We start from the raw sequence: 23,079 nt of genomic DNA on the forward strand, positions 1-23,079 counted from the left end.
TTTTGTAATATGCGGAAGTAATTTTTTCTCTCATTTTCAATAACCATCAGTCTTAATATCTAACTAATGAAAAAACACAAACAGTGTCATCTGTCAGGTTGCTAACAGAGAATGCCACTTATTGGAGCCTCATTGTTTACTTTAGCAGGTAATTTGTGGACCGGAATCATTTAATTGTTCTGAGCACATAATTACATGCCGGCATTTTCCAATTTAATTAAAATGTACAAATCTGAAGATTAAGGGAATTTTTGAATTATTAATCATTTCTCCTCTAGGAAATCTTGTTGCTCTGCAGGAGATTTGTCCAGTGTACAACTATACGTATTTTTTTCCTTCTCTTTCACAGACAGACAATTTTCCCGCAGAGCCCAATTACATGGGCAGCAGGCAGCAGTTTGTTCAAAGGTAAGGCCTATTAAATAACTTTCTCGTCTTCCCCATTTGCATTCTTGTCAAAATTGCTTTGCCACAGAGTACAATTCTACTTAGAGCAAGTAAATACAACTCTCTCTCTTTTTTTTTTCTTTTTTTTTTTCCAATATATATTTCAGTAGCTCCACGTTCAAGGATCCAGAAAGAGCCAGCTTGAGGGACAGCGGGCATGGGGACAGTGATCAGGCTGACAGTGACCAAGACACTAACAAAGGCTCCTGCTGTGACATGTCTGTTAGGGAGGCACTCAAGATGAAAACTACTTCAACTAAAAGCCAGCCACTTGAACAAGGTGAGTGAAGCCTCCAATGCTTAAAAGTGTAGAGTTTAAGCCATCATTATAAACCTATTAGTTCTGCAGTTGTAGTTTATCAGGGTGGAATAGCCCACTGATAATACTATCACAGAAAACAGTAAATCTGGTAGCTAGCCTAGAGCAAAGAATGTTGAGTGTCTTTCAGAATGAACATGAAATGAAACCACAAGTATCAAAAGTAGATTAAAAAAAAGACATTAGTACTTTTCACAAATGATTAGAATATACTTTATCTCTGTTGGCATTGCCTGTGATATGTTACATACAGTTCTTCTCCTAAAGCACGATTTAGAAATTCGAAGCAGACGTGGCTGCAACAAATGAAAGAATGCCAGTCATTTACATTTTTCACATAATTTGGAGAAGAGAGAGAGAGAGAAAAGACGTTTGGGATATCAGACTAGAGTGAAAACAGACCAGAAGATGTTTTCATTTCATGGGTTTATTTTCCTATTTTTTTACAAGTGTCAGATAATAACATAACTTGATTTTCAGTATAATTTCATTCACATCCTGTGGAGGTACCAAAGACAGGTGTCTGTGAGACAGCTAAAATAACTTGTATCTGGAGAACGACAGTGCTCTCTGCAAGCATTCATTCTGACAAATAAGCATGTTTATTTCCTCAAACTCTGTGTCAAATTATTTTTTTCCAGATGTTTTTTAATCAAATGATGAAGCATTTTGTTTCAAAAGGGCAGTTTTGGTATTTTTATTTTTTTAAAAGCATAGACAGACTGAGTACTCCAGAACTGTGTTTGTGTTTTAGTGCAAGCAATAAGGAAGTGCACCCCTGAATTCTTTTTAAATAGTTTACACGTTTGCTGTTATTTTAGTTTGTAATGGGGAAGATGTTTCCATGTTAATGAAAGTTGAAAGACTGTTAAATAACTCAGCCTTAATAAGAAGCTCTATTTATAATAAAGCAGAAATTTATTTTTCAAAGCTGAAAGATTTTGTGCCTTTTAGCCTAGACCGATCTGTAGTACAGTCATGAAAAAATATATGTTCAACTTCGTTTTACTATGTCGAGACTACAATATAATTTTTGCTGTGTAGAATATTTAGAATGATGCAGTATAATTTATTCTGTATATATTTGAAGGTTGACCTCATATATGACCCTATTTTCCAAGTAATAAATGCCAGAAAGATTATTTTTTCCTGACCTTTTGCCACAGTAACTCTGTGGTTATAATTGGACATTGATCTGTATAAAGATGCAGTATGGGACTTTTATTTTTTTCTTTTTTTTCCTTTTTTTTTTTAAGAAGCTGTTTGAATGTGTGCCTAATTTTATATGTTTTGTGTGCCTGATTTTATAAGTTTTGTGTAAGAAAAAGACAAAATCTTTAGAGTACTATCTACCAAGTATAGCCACAAAAAAAAAAATTCTGCAATTTTACAAGTTTCATTAGGAAAATCATTTACTACTCACGTTAAAAATGTGTAGTCTTTTAGAAAAGGATAATATGGCCAGAGTTAGTGATATTGCAGTTTGGTCAACAGCACCAAACCCAATAGGGGTCAAAACAAAGTAAATCTGGTAAGTGAATTAAGCCAACCATTCCTGTTGCTAATTTGCATTGTAATGCAAATAGTTACATGGAAATTTACACTTGCCATTTTACCTAGATGAAGGGCCACGTTCATCAAGGAAGAACTTATCACAGAGGCTCATATAAATTCCTCACATTTTCATTAAACATATTATAAATTGTGCATGCTGAGTACTGTCAGCCACTGAACTGCAATAGCAGGTGATCCAGTAAATTTTCATAGAATCATAGAACAGTTTGTGTTGGAAGGAATCTTAAAGACCATCTAGTTCCAAACACTGCCATGGGTTGCAACACTGCCACTGCTCCTCGACTATGATGGACAGTGGCTTAGCCTTCTCTACTTTACTTTAGAACTATTTCCCCTTGTCCTATCACCATATGCCTTTATAAAAATAGCCCCTCTCCAGCTTTCCTGCAGGTCCCCTTGAGGTACTAGAAGGCCTCTATAAGGTCTTCTCAGAGACTTCTCTTCTACAGGCTGAAAAAACCCAACTGCCTCAGCCTGTCAATGTAGGAGAGTTGCTCCAGCCCACTGATCATCTTTGTGGCCCTCCTCTGGACCGTTTCCAGCAGATCCATATCCTTCTTGTGTAGGGGGCTCCAGAGCTGAAGGCGGTACTCTAGGTGGGGTCTCACAAGAGCAGAGGGGCAGAATCACTTCCCTTGACCTTCTTTCCATGCATCTTTTGATGCAGCCCAGGACATGGTTGATTTTTGGGACTGCCAGCAGTCACTGTCAGCTCATGTCAAGCACCTCATCAACCAGCACCCCCAAGTCCTTCTCTGCAGGGTTGCTCTCAATCCACTCATCACTCATCCCTGCACTCTCTCTAATTCTGAGCCATAAGCTCTTGCTTGGCTCCTCATCCATCCCCATCGAGAGAGAAAGAAAAAAAACAAAAAAGAGATAAAGTATATTTTCCAATTTTTTCTTTTTTTTTTTTTACCTCAAATATAATTAAAAATAGTAATGATATCCATTTGTTTACTTGTACAAACTCATTGCAAATGTGTTGCAATAAAACCATTGTCATATGGAAACTGAACCTGCAGTGAGCACCTTATGGGGTTACAGATCACTGCAGTAACAAATGGGGTGCAATGTGTTGTTCCCAATGAAATCAATGATTTACGAGGATGATCAGAGGGCTGGAGCACCTCTCCTGTGAGGAGAGACTGAGAGCGTTGGGGCTGTTCAGTCTGGAGAACAGAAGGCTCTGAGTTTGACCTTATTGTGGCCTTCCAGGGGGCCTACAAGAAAGCTGGGGAGGGACTTTTTAGGCTATCAAGTAGTGACAGGACTAGGGGGGAATGGAATAAAGCTGGAAGTGGGGAAATTCAGACTGGACATGAGGAAGAAGTTCTTCCCCATGAGAGTGGTGAGAGCCTGGAATGGGTTGTCCAGGGAGGTGGTTGAGGCCCCATCCTTGGAGGTGTTTAAGGCCAGGCTGGATGAGGCTCTGGCCAGCCTGATGTAGTGTGAGGTGTCCATGGCAGGGGGGTTGGAACTAGATGATCCTTGTGGTCCCTTCCAACCCTGACTGATTCTATAATTCTGTGATTTCTTGTCATTGAGTTGAGCACGTTAGTGCACTTAGTCCAAAGTAACTTTCCTCTTTTGAAAGAAAAAAAACAAAATTACTCTCTCTAGTCAAGCCAAGCCAAGTTGAAGGAGGGTGAGAAATATGATAAATGTGATTAGGATAGAAAAAGGATTGCATTTGCTTTAGAAAAAATTGTTTTCTGGGGAAAGGAAATGGATAGCTTGCTAAAAACAATTGTCTGTGGCAGCGCCTGAAGCACTATCAGAAGCTGTGGTTCTGTGCTTATTTTAGGCTGTGCACAGATATCAGAATTTATTATTTGGTAGCAAAGTTTCAGGCTTGATTACTGTTCTTTAAAAATATTCTGCTTTTAGAACAGTAATAATTATTAAATCTTCTGACATTTTTGAAATATGATCAGGATTAACTGAATTCAAGATCTTGACCTGAAAATGTAAAAATGAGTTAAATTAGAGTCTGACATCCTCCATACGTAATTCCAAACACTGTCGTGGGTCCAGTTCTACTCATGGCAGTAATAAAAGTGCTATCAGTACCAGTAGCTTAACTACAGTTTTGAGTAATTCTAGCCTAGACAGCTTGAAAATTAAATGGTCATACTGAGACAAAAAATGTGTCAGTAACACTACAGCAATTGTGCTTCTCTCAGTAATAAAGAAGTAGGAAATTTTATGAAAAAATAATTTTGTAGACAAGTTATCTGATTTCAGCATGGGATGAGGGCAATCAATCTTGCTTTATGATACAAATAAAAATAGTGAAAATAGTGGATAGTAAAGCCTCAGTCAGCTTACTATTAAAATATCTGATTTCAAGGAAATATATCCAGATAGCAAGTTTTGTCTGGTGGTGATTGCAAACATTCACAAAGTAGGAAAGATAAAGGAAAATTAGATATCATTACAAAATGCTTATAAAAGCTTGGAAAGAAAGGGGAGAAACTCAACCCAACAGAAGTTATCCAGGTATATCCTCTTCCTGTCAGTTCCAAGCCACTTTCTGTGTAAAAAATATCTAGCTGTCTCTTAAGCTTACCCTACCTGAATCAGCTGTCTTACTAAGCAGCTTGTTCTGTGTGCCTGCTACTCTTTCAGTAGAATGATTTTAGATAGTTTTGTTTTGTTTACCTCTTTTTTTTTTTTTTTTTTTCCCCCACTTCTGTTGCTGAGACTTTAATCCCCATCAGTAGTTTGGACATTTTGAGATCATCCCACTCAAAAGTCTTATAAAAATTAAAAGTTTTGAATACGTCTGGCAAGTTGCCTGTTTGTTCCACAAAGTAGAATACATTTTATATTTATATTTAAATAATCATTTTTTTGGTATGGTTTAGGTATAAAAGCAATAATCTATATTTCTTGGAAAAATATCAAAAGCTGAAAAAATATATCATAAACTACAAAACTACAAAGAGGCAGTATAACAGCAAGATATACATTTTATACTTTTCTTAGTGAAGCTTGAATATATTTACCTTATCATCAGTAAAACAATATAGTGTTATGGATTTTTCTGTAGTTTCTCATAAATCATTGTCTTTATTAGATTTTCCTGGAAAGTTTTTCCTTTTTTTTTTTTTTCCTCTTTACCCTCCTGTCTGTGTTTTCTTGCTGTAACATAAATCTGCATTTTCATGTTGGTGTCAAAAATACCCAAGGTATATAAATATCTCTAAATTTGGTAGCTTTGTTGTTCAGTTTTTGTTTTAGCACTGTACATTTTCTCTTTCCACACGTTTGATTGCCATTCACACCTGCATCCCACAGACAAGGTATTTCTGCATGTGCTGTTGCCTTGTTAACGGTAGCATGGATCCTGAGAATAAAAGAGAAGCAGAAGCACCTTCTTGGTGAAACAAAACTCTATATGATTGGTGTCAGAATTTCCTCTAGGATTTGTATTGCTCACCAGGCTTTTCTGTAGAACAACACTGTTTTGATCTAAGTGACTATTTTAAAACGACCATAATGTACCTTCAGGGAGAAAAAAAAAGAAAAAAAAAAAAAAAAAAAAAAGGAAAAAACCCAGATACTGAATGTAACTTTAAAATATACTTCCTTCATCATCACAAGAAAAACACATTTTCATCACAGCTGATGAAATCCTGCATGCAAGAGTCTTAGGAATAAAAACTATCCTTATGAATATTCAACTCTTTGAGTTTGTCCACAGAACATATTCACAGAACACATTCACAGAAGAAGTTTGTAGTAACTTATATACTCATATCTTCAATTTCTAAATGGGAATGATCCCTTAAGTCAAGTAACCTGTATTATCCATCTTCAGCGGAGCAGAAATTATGAGGATTTCTAACCAAGATTTTTTCCTGAACTATCCATTGATTTTCCTGCCATAATCTTGCTGGAGTCTGTAGGATAATTAAAATCCATTCTGTTTAACTGAGTGAGAATCAGTCTAGACTGATAAGTGCAGAAAGTTCATCAAGCGTATTTCTGTTGTCTGACATCATCACCAACGCTTTCCATGCCATTGGGGATGATGGGTTATTTTATGAGTTCATCAGCTTAGTGAGATAATGGAAAATGAATATTGTGAAGAAATATTTCTATTCAGAGTTCTCACAGCTGGTGTTTGCCTCTGCTGAGACAATGATGGAGGCTGGGAAACAGAGCAGGCACAACCTGTGAAATACTTTGTTCAGTGTTGCTTCCTTCCATAGGATTTTTTCCCCTGGACAGAACATCTCCTATCACATTCTCTCTGTGCCTGGAATGTGAATAGCTGTCAGACTGCACTGCATGTTCTGATGCCACTTAAGATTCTTTATGTCCAGGACTATCGTCCCTTCCAACTCACTTACCCCTAACATGGTCAGATAAGATGCTAACTTGCTGTTTCATGTCAGGACTTGCATGCAGTACCCATTCGTCACTTTCATCTGATTTATTGTTATCCAGGCAAGCCACAATACAATTTAATTGTGCTGAGAGTCTCTTTCCTTTCCTTGGTATGACTTAGTACTAGTGTATGTTTCTAGAACTGTAAATTCTGGAAACCGTTAGGTGAAGCCCACGCACAATGAGAGAAAAATGTTTCTTCCCTTTCATTTGTTTTTTTTTCCACTTTTTTTTTCCTCCTTCCTTTTTTTTGGTTTCTCTTCTTATGCAAGCATGTGTGATCCTAAATGATAACTAGCATAGGTCAAAGACAAAATTCTCTAATCTGCAGCTGATTCTGGCTGACCAAATTTATAGTTATCACCCTGAAGATAGTTCATTTTGGCCCCTAATTCTAACAGGAGCATTTTTAATTTTAGACAAAAATACATGTAGAATTACAGACTTTTAGGAAGAATAAGGCCATATTTATATTCGTTTGATGTCTGTTCCAGTGTGTGTAGCAAATTCATTATTACATTTAGTTCACTGCCAGTACTTCCTACTTTTCTTCTGTGAGTACTTTTTCAGTGAAGCAGTACTTCTAAATTTAAACAGAATTAGCAGCGTTATTATTGGTATCATCCTTCTTATGATCTTGTTGAATGGTAATATTGAAACTTCTATTGGTATTAAACTTTTAAATTAATATATTACACTTTTACTCAGAGGAGTACTCATAAAAATTTCAAATGTTCTAAGTGCCTTATCTCAAACATCCATTTAAATATGACCTAGGTAATACTTCTGCAAGAGTTCCTCACCTAGGCTGAGCTAGGCTATGTGGTTGTTCTCTAATGCCCTTTGTTGAGATATCTGAATAATATTCTCCCTCTGAGCCTAAGTTAATGGACTACAGAGAGAAATACAGGTCAGTTATCTTTGTTGTGTAGATCAGTGTCATAATCTTGTTCATGTTAATACCCAGTAATCTATGACATATCTTTGTATTTTATATTGAGCAAATGATATGATGGATTTGGGCAAAATAAAGATGAAACTCTTGTATCTCATTTATTTACTCAGAGTAGTAAAGATTTCTTTTTTTCCTCTGTTGCAGTTATGATGAATTACTTTATTTTTTTAAGTTTCATTTTTAGACTACTAGGCTACCAGTCAATTTAGGTTGACTTTTAACATTTCAGTTATTTCAATACCAGGTCTAGAGTCATGAGTGACATTTTGTTACATCAGATGGACCAATAATTAGGTGTGCTTGGAAGAGGAGACCAGTTTGTTTGGTCAGAAGAGGGAGTGTTTCCAGGTGCAGCTGCCTGCTGTAGTGTGGTCTTCTCACATATATGAGCAGCTTTGCATTTCAAGCAAGGATGTTCATTGTGAGGAAGGAGTTTCAGGAGGCAGGTATTTGTCCAAAAAGAAGTCAGAAAAGGAAGCGAAGTGGCATCCTAATGGAGAAGGGATTATTTTAATTCCTTAGCTACTTACTTACCTGCCTTCAATGATACAAACCAGAAAAGCAGTGCAAACATTCTGACAGCTGAAATGACAGTGAGTACACTTTGCATCCAAGTTTCTTAACCTATTATTGCTGTTTGTTATTGCTTATTATCCTGCTTTTCAACTGGAGCCAACTTCTGCCCAACCATTTTTACCATCAGGTGCATGTTTCAGCATCTGGCAGATTATTATCTTCATGTATCTCGTAGCAGTGAAGTTTTGTGAGTAGCATATTCTACATTTAATTAATGTATTTAGACATAAATTGGGGGGGGGGGGGGGGGCATTTCTATAACTGACTTACAAAACATGTAGAAAGAAATTTTTGCATCTGTATACACAAAACCCCATGCCATCATAACACAAAAAAGGATTATAGCCACTCAGCACAGCTTCACCTCTGCACCATTTGGTGTGTTATGCTACATTTTCCAGGTAATTTAATTTCTCTTCCTCATTATTTCTGTTTATTTTATAATTACAAAATAATTCAGTAGTTGAAAATTATTTATATTTTTGTCCTGCACTTTGTTTTCATTGGAATCTTCACCGGCAAATAAATTTAGGTATATTATTACTAAGACATTAAAAGTTTGAGACTTTGCCAGTAAAAGTATTAATAAATTTCAGAGGAATTTTCTTTGATTAGCTTATTGCAAATGAATGAATAATATAAACTTCAAGAGCACAAGTCTGTTACCACAAGTCTCGTATCTGAGATGTGTATAAATTCTAATATTTGAATGCTGTAGCTGTTGGTGCTCATTTCTTCATGCTTTACTTTAGAGGCAACAAAGCAGAATATCCCTCCCTTGTCGCTAGTGTAAATCTCATTGCTTCCTTTCTGTGCTCTCTGTTTTGACACTGCCTTTCCCGAGGCTGAGCACAATCATTGTACTGCAGTTTGTTCTTGGAAGGCTTAGAATCCATGAGTTATCTTTTTGCTTTATTCCCAGTAGAAGAGCAAGAGGAGGATTTGCAGTTCTCAGTAAGATGAGGATCTTCTATGTCAAAATCATTATCTTCAGCTAACATTTCTTCTTTTCAGATTCTTTTTATAAATTGAAAGAAAAGTGGGGGCACAGAAAGATCAACAACTTTTAAAACAAGGAAATCAGAAAATAGAGAGTTTTCATTGTTCCAGCCTTTATGCATTTCCCTAGGTGGTAAATGGATATTCTCTGCCTGTGCTTACTCTTGTTAATGAAAATTTTAGGGCACATATTCGTATATTGGATGGACACTTAATATCATGAAAACTGTTGTAATGAGACTAGAGAGTCTATTCCTGACTCTTAGCCTGTATCTGAAAATGTTCTTGTGTGATGTAATTATAGTTTTCTTTTAATTAAACTTTCACAGAATTATAGTTTAATAATCATAAATATATGATAGTGTGTATATTTAATCAGTTATATAAAGGAGATGATTAAAATAAATACATCTTCTCTCTTTCTTGTTTTAAATCATCATTGTATGAATCTATCTCCTCTTATTAACACAACGTCATTGTATATTCCAGCCACATTCTTGGTACCAAAAGGAAGGAATATTCAGCAGATGAAATTACTATACTTATACTACTATATTACTTATACTATACTAAACTTGCACAGAATCATAGTTTAATAATAATAAATATATGATAGTGTGTATATTTAAACAGTTATATAAAGGAGATGATTAAAATAAATACATCTATCTTTCTTGTTTTAAATCATCATTGTATGATTCTATCTCCTCTTATTGACTCAGCAGAAACTACAGATATGATAAACACCAATAGTAGTCAAGTTTTAATACAATGTCATTGCATATTCCAGCCACATTCTTGGTACCAGAAGGAAGGAATATTCTGCAGATGAAATTACTATAAAGCTGATGCATATTAGTTGGAAAGCTGAACTTGGACTGTAGTTACCAAAGTTGTGTGTCTAGCTGGGTCAGACAAAACAGAAGTGCCTTAAATAAGAGACAGGAGTTAATTATTCTATTCAGCAATGCTTCAACTGGAATAATAGTATTTGTATTTTGTTTTTCTAGAACAAAGTATATCTCCTAATTTCTGTATACAGGAATCTAGTATGACCCTTTTCTTGGTTCTTTTCCTGTGTATATACAAGTTTTCTCCTATGCCCTGGTTTCCAGAGGGAGAAAAGTGGTGTTGTTCAATTTGGGCAGAGTTACAGCACGCTAATTAGTGACACAGATACTGTACTCAGTTTGTAGGCACACTTTTAAGGACGATCTGGACAAATTCAAAATCAAGAAAGAGGTAGAATAACAGCAGGAAATAGAAGTTTATGGAACACAGCCTGTGGGTGAAGTTTGAAAGAAGTATTTGTTTAGAATTTGTATTTTAAATGAACAAAGACTGGAGTGAAACATAATACAAGTATTTGTGTATATGAAGTTGTAAATAGGGTGGTGATTGGTTTTTCTTCTCTATTTGTTTAATTTGTTGGGAGAGCTATTTCAGTTACATGGAAGGGAGGAACGTGCTATAAAGATAGCTAGGCACTGAAGCAGGCTACCCATGTAAGTTAAAGAATATTCCTTCCTGGCAGTTTTTGAAACAGGTTGAATATACATTTGTCAGTGATAACCTAGATTTATTTTAACCTACCCAGGACAAGATGATCCACTCTAGCCCTGCTTTTTATGATGCCATAATTAAATGTGGGGATGTGATAGACTATCATAGTCCAGAGTAAAATACAGTGAAAGGGAACACTGGCACTGAACTATTCAGTTTCTTCTTTGTCGACTTTTTTTTTTACGGGAAGAGATCGCTGTGTTAAGAGTCACAAGGAACGTGGATTATCTAATGTTTCACAACAAGAATTCCTCATATAATATAATAACACTTAGTATTTAACATGGACTTTGCTTAAAGACAGAGCGGCAGCATGATTAACTAATAACTGCTTAGTGAAACATTGTCAAGTCTCTGTACATCAGTGACACGTGCATGCTACTGTATATCAGCCTCTGTGCACCTACTACCCATCCTGATTTCCAGAATGACAGAACAGCTGGTTTCCATTCCCTGCTGCTGCTTTCTCCTACCCCAGCTGCCACACTCAAATAACCTCCCTTCCCCAAGTGGGCTTCGCATGGTTTGAAAGGGACTTGATGTACCTCAGTGCATACGGAACTTTTGATGCATATTTCATCATGTTTCAGTTCTTTCTACAGGGAACACTGCATGTATAACAGATGTTCCCCTACTACTACTCTTTCCTGAAGGTGACATGCTCTTTTGTGTGTTTCATCTCTAATGTATATGGAGCTGGTAGTGCCTGAGTGATACTAAAATATACTGTTCCATGGCTGCCCCTGTGCTGCATGCCAAGCTATATTTAATTCAATCTGCTCCCCTCTGCAGCATGAAATAAAGAGGAGCATATGCCCAGTATAGCCAAGTCATAGTGTGGCACAGAAAAAAAAAACAACCTTTATTTAAGACAAGCAAATATTTTATTTTAATTTAGGACCATATTCTTCCAACCTTTTATATATAAACCATCTCATAAATAAGTAAGGATGTTCATGCGATGTCATGTCAAAAGTTCTTCTTTTATTATTTCTTTTAATATTATAAATGCTATGCATATATCTAATATATATGTGTGTTTATACATGTACAGGAACATTTGCACAAATACAGGAATAAGACATCATTAACTGATTTTGTAATATGTGTAAAACTGTGTCCTAACAGAATGGAAATTTTAAAGTTTTGAAACATTCTATGTTTATTTTAAAACTGTAACTATGAGAGCAATTCACAAATGTGTTTATATAAATCACTATATTTTCATCGTGCTTGTTTTGGGAAAGTACAATAATATTGAGGAAAAATATATCAATCTAAAATATAGTACTCAGTTGAAAAATTAAGCTTTTTATATATATAGCTAATAATTCATAGTACGTACATATACATATGTGTGCGTATACATATTTAGCATTATATATATAATATCAGTGACTGTTTAATATTAGAGGGGTGTGCACCTTGTGTTTTTAGAGGATAGTCTATCAACTTGACTACTTCTAAGAGTTTTGAATTAAATTCTTTATACAGAATTTTATTACATGACCTAGGTTTTGATTGAACAAATAAATGTAGTTTTTAGATACAAAGTGAAATTTAGGTTGCACACTGGGCATGATCTTTAGGCAGTTCCATAGTCCAAATAACCTTACAGGCTCTGAATCAAACATACAGACTAAGACTAACAGAGATACAAGTGGAATTGTGTCTGTTCTACTGTGAAAAGACTTTTGCAGCCCATCTGTAATAGCATATATCGGATCTGCGTGCACTACTGAACATGACTGGTCCTACACATTATTTTTTGCATGTGATATTTCATTTCTACTTTACCAGTAGAACTGAAGTGAGAATTCTGATCCCTATCCCTATGTTGTTTTGTGTGTGTTTTTTTTTTTTAATCAAAGTTCACATAAAACCAAGAAGGGTCTATGTTTATCCAAAGTTGTTTCAATTTTAAAGAAGAAATATTGTTCTTTTTATTTTGTATATTCTTCCATTCCCCCCTCAAGATACATAAAAGGTGATCTGCACCTTTATTTCACAAAGTAGTAGTTTCTTTTTAGGAATATTTTAGGAATATATTAGCAATATAATATTTTTAATTCTTTTTAGAAATATTTTATTTAGAGTAGAAATTTTGCACATGTAATGGGGGAAATCATACCATGTGGCACTACTGGTATGTAATTTTTGGTTGGATAGTCCTAAAAAGGGCCAATATTTCTGGGAAAAAAAATGCAGAATAGTCTATAAAATCAATTTCTGTCAAATTCTCGCTGTTATTTCTCTTCTTGACTTAGTATTTGCCCAGAGGCAAATAATTTCAGAAAAGGCAAATTAAACAATGCCTGGCTAGCACCCAAGTAAGAACACCCAGGTGCATAGGAAAGGCAAATGTTTGTGGGAAAGCACAGAGGGATGGAGAAAGAAAACTAGATTGAATGTTACAGCCACATCTGTAAGGAAAAGCTTTAAACACAGCTTAACTTCGCAGTGTACTGGGGCTGCTTTTTGCTTCTCAGGAGTACCATAGAGTAGTCAGAGTACACTACTGAACTGGACCATAAAAGTTAATATAAAATTATTGTGGAAAGTTTACACTACATATCCTTAAATCACTGGAAATACTATATAATAGCACTAAGTATTTTTTTCCCCTGTGGAATTCAGGCTTATAATAAACAAATAAGGAAATTCTCAAAATGTGTATTTGGATAAAATTACACTGGAAAGTTCACATAGTAATATAAGGTAAAATATATTACAACTTGCAACTGTCCCCAAAGCAAGCACTGCTATTAACTCAGAACATAACATTTTTTTTAAGAATAAATAATAATAATAATAAAAACAACAAACCACAAAACAATCACAGAATCACACAATGTTAGGGGTTGGAAGGGACCTTGAAAAATCATCTAGTCCAACCTTCCTGCCAGAGCAGGATCACCTATACCAGATCACACAGGAACACATCCAGGTGGGTTTTGAAAATCTCCAGAGAAGGAAACTCCACAACACTCCTGGGCAGCCTATTCCAATGTTCTGTCACTCTCACAGTGAAAAAATTTTTCCTCATGTTTACATTGAAGTTCCTCTGCCTCAGCTTCCACCCAGTGCCCCTTGTCCTGTCACTGTGCACCACTGAAAAGAGCCTGGCTCCATCCTCTTGGCACTCATCCTTTACACATTTATAAACATTGGTGAGGCCACCCCTTAGTCTCTTCCAAGCTAAAGAGAGCCCCAACTCCCTCAGTCTCTCCTTGTAATATTCCACTCCCTTAACCACTTTTAAACAACCATTGAAGCACGTGTTAAAATAATCTCAGTTATTATCTAGGTGTTTTTTTTTTTTTTTTTCAATATAAGAATAGAATTTCTGAACTTCTGAAATAAATCCTATGTTAAAATTTTCTGGCTTCATGATACTTATTGTGAAAACAAAATCCCACAAGATGCTTAAGCCCAGTTTTTGATATATAGTTATGAAAGTTGTGAATTTTGCCTATAAGTACCATTTCTTTATACAGCACTATTTATAATATCCATACTTTGTTATGTTCAGAGCCTGGTTATTAATTATTTATTTTAATTTAATTTTATTCCTTTATTTTTACTTTCATGTTTCTTTTGTGTACCTTCACATTTTTTCTTAGCATATGGGTACCAGCAGAATTGTGACACAAGAAAACCACCACTCAAAAACACGTTAGATGATCAGTGAAAATTGGGAACCCACATTCTTCTTGTTTTTTAAGAAATCTTAGCCCGTCTCTAATTCACTATTATTTTACAGTGATCTCAGCAGATGTGCAACCTCTTCAAATAAGACAAAATAAGATACTATTTAAAGACTAAAAATATCTTTGCTATTTAAAACCTAAACATTTATTTCATTTCTTTAAAGACATAGCTTCAGATACCAGTAGAATTGCTGCTCATTGTAAATGTATTTTATTTCTGCAGCTTTTCGAAGGTATAGATGATAATAATAGCTGGCTCACCATTTATCAAAGAGAGGATTCATAGATTTAAGCTTTTTACAAACACATTTGAAAGATAAGTACCATGCAGCTGCTTTCCTTATTGATTTTTTTTCCTGATATACAGAAGTATGGAAAGACAGATGAAGAAAGAGAAAAAAATTACAGGTTTAAGGTGTGGGAAGATAACATAACACAGGGAGAAAAAAAGCAAGTAGTTGAAACACACTCAGATTTCTTAAGAAAAAAGAAACTGTTGTATTGTTAGAAGTAATGCACTCTTTTTGAGTTTAATTCTCTGCCAAAAGTGATCAAAACTTACGTTTTTCCTAGACACCAGCTGCAACTAAATAATCCTAAACTGGAATGTAATATAATATAATATAATATAATATAATATAATATAATATAATATAATATAATATAATATAATATAATATAATATAATATAATATAATATAATATAATATAATATAATATAATATAATATAATATAATATAATATAATATAATATAATATAATATAATATATCAGATGGGTGCTTGCATTTCATCAAAGTCAGCAGGGTGGAACTACCTTGCCCATTTTGAACTAACGTATTATATTTATTTACTGTTATAAATTAACAAAACATAACTTTTTATTTTTAATACAGAGGTAACATCATGGTTTTGCATAAGCTTTTGTAGTTGGACAAAAATACATCACTTCCTCAAAGTATAGATGATGATGTTTCTATTGAGGGCTTTAGTGCCTTTGTTAGGTTTACTGGCATAGAGTACTCTGGCAAACAGTGAAAATATAAAACTTGTTAAATTCAGGATGGCTAAAATACCCTTAACATTCTTATTGAAATTCAAGAAGCAGAATTTTGTGGCATCTTCATTTACTGCGAATTTTACTTTTCCAAAATAGGTTCAAAACTAATGCTCAGACTTTAGACTAAATATTTAGTCCTTTATTAAGTACAAGGAAACTGGAAAACCTGGACTTTGCTTTGTTAGTTAAGAAAAATAAAGTTTAACATCCTAAACCTCTATGCATTCAACCCTGTTGGAGGGTTCACAAGTTCTCAGGAACCTTGTCGCTACCATTTCACCTGCTACCTATCTACTTCTGACTAGTTAGCCTGACTCTTTATAGTTAATTAATTGATAACCACTTCGGAATGAACAAGGAGCACAATAAGTATTTCTGGACCTACTTAAGATTAATCACACCCTCGACTGTTCATTCCTCTCTACTGTCAGTAAAACTCAGTAACTCAGATGTAATTCAATGATCGGAGATATCTACAGTTGATGAAAGGTGAATTACAGTTTAGTGTTTTTGCAGAACAAACTTTTGGCACATTGGCTGTCATATATAGAAACTTTCTGGCTTCCATGTCTCTTACTCATCCTGTATAAATGTTAATGATTCTGGCTTAAGTTTATTCTGGAAACATTGTCACTAATTTATTCAGAAAATCCTTCTCATTTCATCAGAGTCATAATGTGGAGGTGGTGAATCTCTCTTCCATGTAAGAAATATGATTTATCTGTTTTCACAGCTGTTGTTGCCCCTTACATGTGATTGCAGTTGGGAAGCATTTCTTCCCTCACAGAATTTGGTGCCTGTGTAAGGTTTATAGTTTTCAGTGCTTTCCTTAAGTACTCATCTATTTGGCTTTTCTTTTGAATTCTTATGGCCAAATTGCTGGTAGTAGAAGCAATAAAGAATAGTGTATTGGAGGTTTAAAATTAGAGTCTGAGATCAATCTGTACTTTGGCTTCTAAAAAGCCATACATGCTGAAATGCTTTACTGTAATGACTCACAGAAAAGGAAAAGGATGGCCTTAGATTGCATGGAGCTCTACTTAAAATCAAAATAAATCAATATATTTATCTGACTGCTGGAACTATTATAATTTATGTTAATTAAATACCAAGGAATGACTAAAACCATATTAATTTAAGGATTAACCTTTACAGAAGATGTCTGTGCCTTACATAGTGTTAATCATAAGTAAATTTTTATAATTTGTTGAGTTGAAGTAATTAATAATCTTATTAAACCTAACTTCTTATTACATCTAAGACAGTATTGTATGTTCATTAAATAGCAATGTATTCTGGAATAGCTGTTAATCCTTTGCAAATATATTTAAGAATCAAGTGGCATTTCATAAACATACAGTAGCAATCCCATTAAATCTAAGTAAATATCTATTTAAGATACTTAGGGTTTATCCTGTTATATCACACCCACTGTAGCATGTGCCATTATTGGTGGTAAAGTGAGGTTTATCTGCAGGAGTACACCTGCAACTGTCATCTCAACTTCATCAACAGAGCTGCTGGAGATGCTGCACAAGCTGGCAAAGAGGTCTCCTTCTAACCTTTCTGCACTGTATCCCCAAAATAGATAAACTCAACTGAGTATATATTCATATCACCACATGAATATCAGCTTTCTGCCTAATAGCTTTGTGAACTGGGGTTGGCAGTTTTGGGTGGGTTTTTTCACACTTCTAGATGACATAGCTTTGCCAGCAATACTTCACCGTATAGATCTGGTCTTACAAGCTGCTGTTCAGCATCAGTGTTGCTAATAGTGTATACAGTCTGCTTTCTTACAAGGCTTACGCAGATAAAGATTGGATTGCGTTTTTGGCGGATTGAACTGGGTTGTCAACAATGTGCTGTGTACCTTCCCAAGTTCTGAGTAACCTTAATAACAACTAGTTACATTGTAAGTGCCCCTCAGAAGCAGCTCAGAGAATGACTCATATGTGTTGTACATCAGTCAAGATGCCTTTGTCTTTGCTTTTCTGTTTGCCCTTTCACTTTTATCAACTGATAAACATGTAATGGAGTAAACTTCTCATCTAACTTTTATTTTTCTATTCTCCTCAAGATAGTCAGTTTACTTCTGGACATTTGACTACTCTCTTCTGATGGCTTAGTTTCATTAAAAAAAAAGAAAAAGAAAAGCTTAACTATTTATACAGAGAAAACAAGCAAACAAACCCACACATTAAATAACGGAAAACCTCCAGATTTTTATGAAACCCTTAAGTAGACAGCTATAGTGTCTATAAATTTCTATTTGCAATTCAATATAGTTAAATGTAGTTCAGATTAGGATCCTATTATACTATTTTATGCTTTGCTATTCACAGTTAATCTACAGTTTGCAAAATATTCCATGTCTATCTAGTTTACAGAATGCAAAGACAAAATGTTCAATACTGGAAGTAGTAGCGAACTTTAATTTACAGCTTTATGCATCTTTTTTTGTCTCTCTATTTTGTCTTGTACTATTACTCATCAACAGAGTTGGACTTTAAACTCCTCCAATTTTTTAAAGTTTTATTTCCTGTAATAAAAAATAATCAGAAGACTTAATTCTAATTAATAAGACTAAATATTATGATTATTCTATCGATGAAAGAAAGAAAAAAGTGCATACCAGATTTTGAGAAGGAAGAAAGTTAAAACAATAATTTAGTAATAATAGTGGTCATGTTAAAGAGCTATTGAAATGGTAGCCAATATTTTTATTGGATGTGTGAAACTTTTAACTTCATTCTTTTTTTGTCTTCTCATAATCCTTGTCCTATCTGTCTTTTTTTATATGTATCACTATTCTATCACAGACTACAAAATGGTGCTCCTCTAAAATATATCTTGTCTGGAGCAGACACGCAGTTAGCGACATATGCATTTGCTTTTATGAAACTAAATTCTTAATAAGAAATTATTTTTGTTTTTCTGATGATGGCATTTTAATATCTTTTAATAAACTAAACTAAGCTGGTACTTAAAAATATCTCCCTGACATTCAGAATAATGGATGTGAAAGCAATAGTAATATCAATTGCTGGGAAGGCGCAGTGCAAGCACTAATTCAGCAGCTACCACACTGATTTAAACATTTTCTTTAGTATGTAAGATATTAATCTGTAGGAATATAAAAACACATGAAAAGAACTGTGTCTCATGGAAGTTGAGACATCAAAGTTACTGTGAAGTAAAAAACTACAATTCATCATGCAGTCTTGGGCAACTGCACTATGTATGACTTATACCAGCTGAAGGTAATTCAATCATTCAGAGAAATGGAACATGTGAGTCACCTTGTGGAATCTCCTGTCACTCCAGGGACTGCACAAAGGCATTAAGACATTTGCACCTCTGTGCAATTAAGATTCTTAAGAAAAGAATGCAAGAAATAAAAAAAAGACTTTTTTCCATCAAACCTGGGTGGATTTTTTGTTCCATGAATTTGTCTAATTGTTTTATGGACTCTTTGCATCCATAATGTCCTCAGCAATGATCTCCACAGCTTATTTCTCTGTGTGTGTACAGTCATACCGCTGTTGACCGAAACCTGCCACCTGACAATTTCATTGGCACTGCCTAGTTCTTCCTTTAGAAGAAACAGCAAATAATTGTTTTCTATTAGTCTTCTCAGTGACAATCACTATTCAAAAATATTTTCATATTTTCCCTTTGTTGTGTTTTCTCCAAGCTAAAAAAATCTTAGTCTATTTAATCTTTTCTCTTATGAAAGCCTTTCCATAACTTTGATCACCTTTGCTGCCCTTTTTTATCTTTTTTGTTCTATTGTAATCTTTTGAACATGGCATGAGCAGAACCATATACAGAAGTCTAGACACTGCAGTGATGGATTTAAGCAGAGTAATGTTTTGTGTTTTAATCTATACTTCTTTTCTATGATTTCTTATTCAAACTGATCTCTTGGTGAGGTAAATGCTGATGTCTTCATTTTACTGTCCGGAATAACACTGGGTTAGATCTGGTTTAGAGCCTGTGTTTAGAGTTTGTGTATTGAGAGTTCTTACTGACATTCATCGTGTACATTACCTGCATTTGTTGACACCAAATCTCAGGGGCCATTTTATCATAGTCATTCAATAGCATGACATCTAGCTGCAGCTTTTCAGAATCACTCTGACTTTGCTACTAACTTTTGTTTAGTACAAAGACTGCTGATTTCTTAAGAGTCTCTAAAATTTAGTCTATTAATCTTACAATTGAAGGCAGTTTTTATGACTCATTTCTATCCCCAAAATAACCTCATCGTGGGACTCTCCCTAGGCTCCCTCTTTTCAAACCTTTTTTCCTTTTTTTTTTCCTAATTATTATTATATGCTGATTTTCTGTCATCTGTACTGATCCTCTGATTCTCTTGCAGGTTTTAATTTTTTCAGATTTTTTTTTTTTTTTTGGCAAAAATTCTCTTCATTACTTACTATGTCATGAAAAAATTATCTTCAAAACATTTTCCATCCTTCCCTACAATATTGTAACATTCTAATTTTTTAACTTTATGCATTTTTCTCTTCCTAATTTGCACATAATTCTCTTTTTTTAAGACTACCATTTTACTTCTAATGATCTTCTTTACTCGCTCTTTCACCTTGCTGGCTGTTTTTCTGCCCTTTAAAAGTGTTTTTGATAAGTAGTGTACAGTTATTCTGAACTCCCAATGCAGAATCTTTTTGCAGTCTGTGATACAATCTGCGATCTGTCGTTTCAAATTCCTTTTAAAAAGCTTTGTCATGTTCAGGTAGTTCCTTTTAGTAGTTCTTTTTTTTATTATTTTAGATGGTATTATAGTATTTTTATTATTATTTGCTTTTGTTTTCTTTTTCTACAGAGTCACTGAATTTGAATGCTTTATAGCCATCATTACAGTGTAGCACATATATAATTGTATTTTCAGTGTGGCTTGTTGAATGCTAAAAAGTAAATCAAGAAAGTGATATTTATCCTCTTATGAACTCTTCTATTAGTTGTTTTAAGTACAATGTACTTCATCATTCCAATATAATTTGGCATTATATTTGCAATATGTTCCACTGGGCATTTTCTTTTCACTGCTTCTGTGAGGTATCTGTTACATCACATTCCTTACTTTAAATCAGCTGCTGCAGTGGAATCAAATAAATACTGTGTTTTAGTCTGATTACCAATTTTTATGTGCCCTATTCTATTGGGATTTTATTTACTGAAGCTTTTCTTTTTACTTTATCCTGTTTGATTTGCTTTTTGATTATTTTTGGGGGGTTTTGTTTGTTTGTTTCATTTATGAATGTACAGTTTGTGATTTCACTCTAGCTAACAAATTGTCTGAGATTATATGCTTGTCACTCATCTTTAATTTAAAAACATCCTATAAACAATTCAAATGTCACCAACCTTTTTTCTTTGCTGGACTGCCTGATGCCTACCCTTCTTGGATGCGTGCCATTCAATACAAACTTTTCCTTGGTCACTATTTAAAATAGAAAGAAGAAGGAGAAAAATTGCATCAGTGTGGAAATGTGATATTATTTTCAATTTTCTTAGGTCATAACAGAAATATAGTGGGGAGGATGGGGAAGAAAACAAAAGAAGACATAGATGTTCCAAATCTATTCTAGAGAGATCTATAGCTGTCTCATTTTCATCTTGAATTTTATTTTTCTCTTATGATTCAGTTGACTCATGTCTGCCTCTTCATAATGAATTTTTATGGAAGAGACACTTAATAGTTATACTTGTTACTAATACTCAAGTAAAAATGCTTCCTTTTTCTGGACAAAAAAACCCCACATTATACAGGTAGTCTACTATAACTGCCATCAATTTCTTATTTTCAAGTCCTTCTCATTTTTATTCTCACACATCCTGTGAGTTTTTGGCAAATGGGAATAACATTTTTAAGTGCATGTAGTAGCAGTCTCCTGTTTTCAGGGTATCTTAGTAATAATGAATCTCAAAGACAGTAATTGAATTATATTTTTGTTGTTCCTTTGTAATAGAATTAGCCAAATGCCTAATTTAGGATCATTCCTTACTCTGTTGTCATTTTGACTTTCCTCACCCTTAGAAAAGTACTTGAGATCTTTCACAAGTTGTTGCAGAATTCTACTCAGGAATGGAAACTTCTGTTATTATTACTATCTTTTATTTTCTAACACAAGTCTTTATGTTTTTACCTTTTTCTACACTGAGGCAGCAGTGAAAATTTGTCCAAATTAATATTACAGGTGGATTAATTAAATAACTTTAAACCGCTGCAGCAGGAAGCTCAATACAGGTAGTCAGTGAGGTGGATTGAAACCTGGCTTGACAATAGAGTTCAGAAAGTTGTCATCAGTGGCACAGAGTCAACTTGGAGGCCTGTGGCAAGTGGTGTCCCCCAGGGATCTGTACTGGGTCCGGTTTTGTTCAATATCTTTATCAACGACCTGGATGAGGGCATTGAGAGTACCCTCAGCAAGTTCACTGATGATACAAAACTGGGGGGGTTGGCTGACACCTGTCAGGCTGTGCAGCCATCCAACATGACCTGGACAGGCTGGAGAGCTGGGTGCAGGCAAACCTCATGAAGTTCAATAAGGACAAGTGCAGGGTCCTACATCTGGGGAGAAGTAACAACAGGCACCAGTACAGGTTAGGGGCTGCCCTGCTGGAAAGCAGCTCCATGCAGAAAGACCTTGGAGTGCTGGTGGACAGCAAGTTCTCAATGGAACAACATTGTGCCCTTGTGGCCAAGAGGGCAAATGGTATCCTGGGGTGCATCAAGAAAAGTGTGTCCAGCAGGTCTAGGGAATCATAGAATCACAGAATCAAGAAGGCTGGAAGAGACCTCAAAGATCATCGAGTCCAACCTGTCACCCTAAACCTCATGACTATCTAAACCATGGCACCAAGTACCACGTCCATTACCCCCTTGAACACCTCCAGGGATGGTGACTCCACCACCTCCCTGGGCAGCACGTTCCAATGGCCAACCACTCTCTCTGTGAAGAACTTTCTCCTCACCTCCAGCCTAAACCTCCCCTGGCGCAGCTTGAGACTGTGTCCTCTTGTTCTGGTGCTGGTTGCCTGGGAGAAGAGACCAAACCCCTCCTGGCTACAATCTCCCTTCAGGTAGTTGTAGACAGCAATGAGGTCACCCCTGAACCTCCTCTTCTCCAGGCTAAACAGTCCCAGCTCCCTCAGCCTCTCCTCATAGGGCTTGCGCTCAAGGCCTCTCACCAGCCTCGTTGCCCTTCTCTGGACATGCTCCATCAATTCAACATCTTTCCTAAACTGAGGGGCCCAGAACTGGACACAGTACTCAAGGTGTGGCCTAACCAGTGCTGTGTACAGGGGTACAATGACCTCCCTGCTCCTGCTGGCCACACTATGCCTGATGCAGGCCAGGATGCCATTGGCTCTCTTGGCCACCTGGGCACACTGCTGGCTCATGTTCAGGTGGCTGTCAACCAGTACCCCCAGGTCCCTTTCTGCCTGG

At 35.3% G+C, this 23,079-nt stretch overlaps 1 protein-coding gene across 1 annotated transcript in view; it reads left to right on the forward strand.

Annotated features, from left to right (window-relative positions):
- The window catches only part of PCDH17 (protocadherin 17), an 89,527-nt gene that overhangs the window by 26,899 nt on the left and 39,549 nt on the right, over nt 1-23,079 (forward strand). The window contains exons 2-3 of the mRNA XM_054383347.1: nt 350-408; nt 555-727. Coding sequence (XP_054239322.1) covers nt 350-408; nt 555-727 — 232 coding nt within the window. The remainder of the gene's footprint in view (nt 1-349; nt 409-554; nt 728-23,079) is intronic.

This window comes from Indicator indicator, chromosome 1 (genome assembly GCF_027791375.1).
Source record: "Indicator indicator isolate 239-I01 chromosome 1, UM_Iind_1.1, whole genome shotgun sequence".
Taxonomy (NCBI): Eukaryota; Metazoa; Chordata; class Aves; order Piciformes; family Indicatoridae; genus Indicator; species Indicator indicator.